General features: G+C 60.6%; 1 protein-coding gene across 1 annotated transcript; it reads left to right on the forward strand.

The window, feature by feature from the left end:
* Positions 1-79: 79 nt before the first annotated feature.
* On the forward strand, positions 80-1,330 carry RNF166 (ring finger protein 166; the record flags this gene model as incomplete). The annotated part of the gene is made up of 3 exons (XM_009329314.1): positions 80-174; positions 732-844; positions 1,216-1,330. Coding segments are annotated over exons 2-3 (213 nt in total), but the record flags the coding sequence as incomplete, so codon positions are not given.
* Between the last annotated feature and the right edge of the window lie 38 nt (positions 1,331-1,368).

The following is a 1,368-nucleotide window of genomic DNA, read 5'->3' on the forward strand; positions in this document are numbered from 1 at the left end:
CTGCTGCCGACACGGCTCGGGGCTCTGCGGAGATGAAGGTGCTCTCTCCTCGCTGCCTTTGTCAGCAGACTGGAGCTATTATTAGACAGTGGGGACCTTCAAAAGCAGGCTGAGGTTTTCCTGCAACACGGGAGAGGCTGAGACAAACCAGCTCTGCTGCTGCTCCTAACGAGGGTAAGGATTTAGGTCTTGCTTAAGGCCCCGTGATCCCAACGGCCGCGGGGAAGCTGAACTGGCAGCGTGGCCTGGCCCAGCCCTGGGCGGTCTGGTCTGGGACGCTTCAGGGACTGGCTGTAAAGCTGCGATTCATGGCGCGTCTGCGCTGATCCGTTTTCTGGCTTCCGTTAACTTTGGGGATCTTCTTGTAACTCCCTGGCTGTGGCCCAGGAACGACCCCGCACGGTGTCAGAGCAGTCTGGGGTTTTCCGCCTGTCGGCAGTTCCTCTTTTGCAAAGGAAAATGGAGCTAGTGCAACAAAATGCAGCCTGGGTGGCTTGTGCGTGACCTCTGGGGACACGCGCGGCGAGCACGCAGCCCCAAATCTCTGTCCTGTGAGGAAGGACGGGCTGGTGCAGCGTTTTCACGCTGGTGCGGGTCATCCCGCGCAGACCGGTGTTCGCTCTGGCATCGGTTGACCAAAACTGTTCTCCCGAGCTGTAGCGGAGGCACCAGCGCTGCGCCTGGAAGGTGTCGCAGCCTCCGGGAACGTTTCTTCTCTCCCCGTTCTCCAGGTGACCCTCGCGAAAATGCGCTCTCACGTCTCATCCTGCGCGAAGGTGCAGGAGCAGATGGCCAACTGCCCCAAGTTCGTCCCAGTTGTCCCCACGTCCCAGCCTATTCCCAGGTACTGCCGCGCGTCAGGTAGGGAAAACGTGTCCCTCCTTGCAGGCCGCCCCGGCACTCCCCTCCCTTACAAACCCTAAAATCCAAGCACGTGTTTTACTTTCCCCTGGGCGATCGCAGGGGGAAACATCAGCACCTTCTCCCTCCTGGTATCTGCAGCCGCTGCGCTGCCCTGTGTTTCAGAGCGCGGTGTGGGAGGAAGGACCGACCAAAACCAGGGTGGTTCAGCCTGCGGCTGGGGTGGGAACGGGCTGGTCTGGTTTCTGCTATGGGTGGGTATCGCAAAGCTGAGCGGGGGGTGGCTGGGTTAGTTTGGAAGGAGTCGATCCAGTCCCTTCCCAGGGGATCTGAGCTCGTCCTTGCTCTCTTTAGCAATATTCCCAATCGCTCGACGTTCGTGTGCCCGTACTGCGGGGCCCGGAACCTGGACCAGCAGGAGCTGGTGAAGCACTGCATGGAGAACCACCGCAACGACCCCAACAAAGTGGTGAGCGACGCCGGGGCGCTGGGACGGGCTGCTTCTGT

This window comes from Pygoscelis adeliae, unplaced genomic scaffold (genome assembly GCF_000699105.1).
Source record: "Pygoscelis adeliae isolate BGI_AS28 unplaced genomic scaffold, ASM69910v1 Scaffold1367, whole genome shotgun sequence".
Lineage (NCBI taxonomy): Eukaryota > Metazoa > Chordata > Aves > Sphenisciformes > Spheniscidae > Pygoscelis > Pygoscelis adeliae.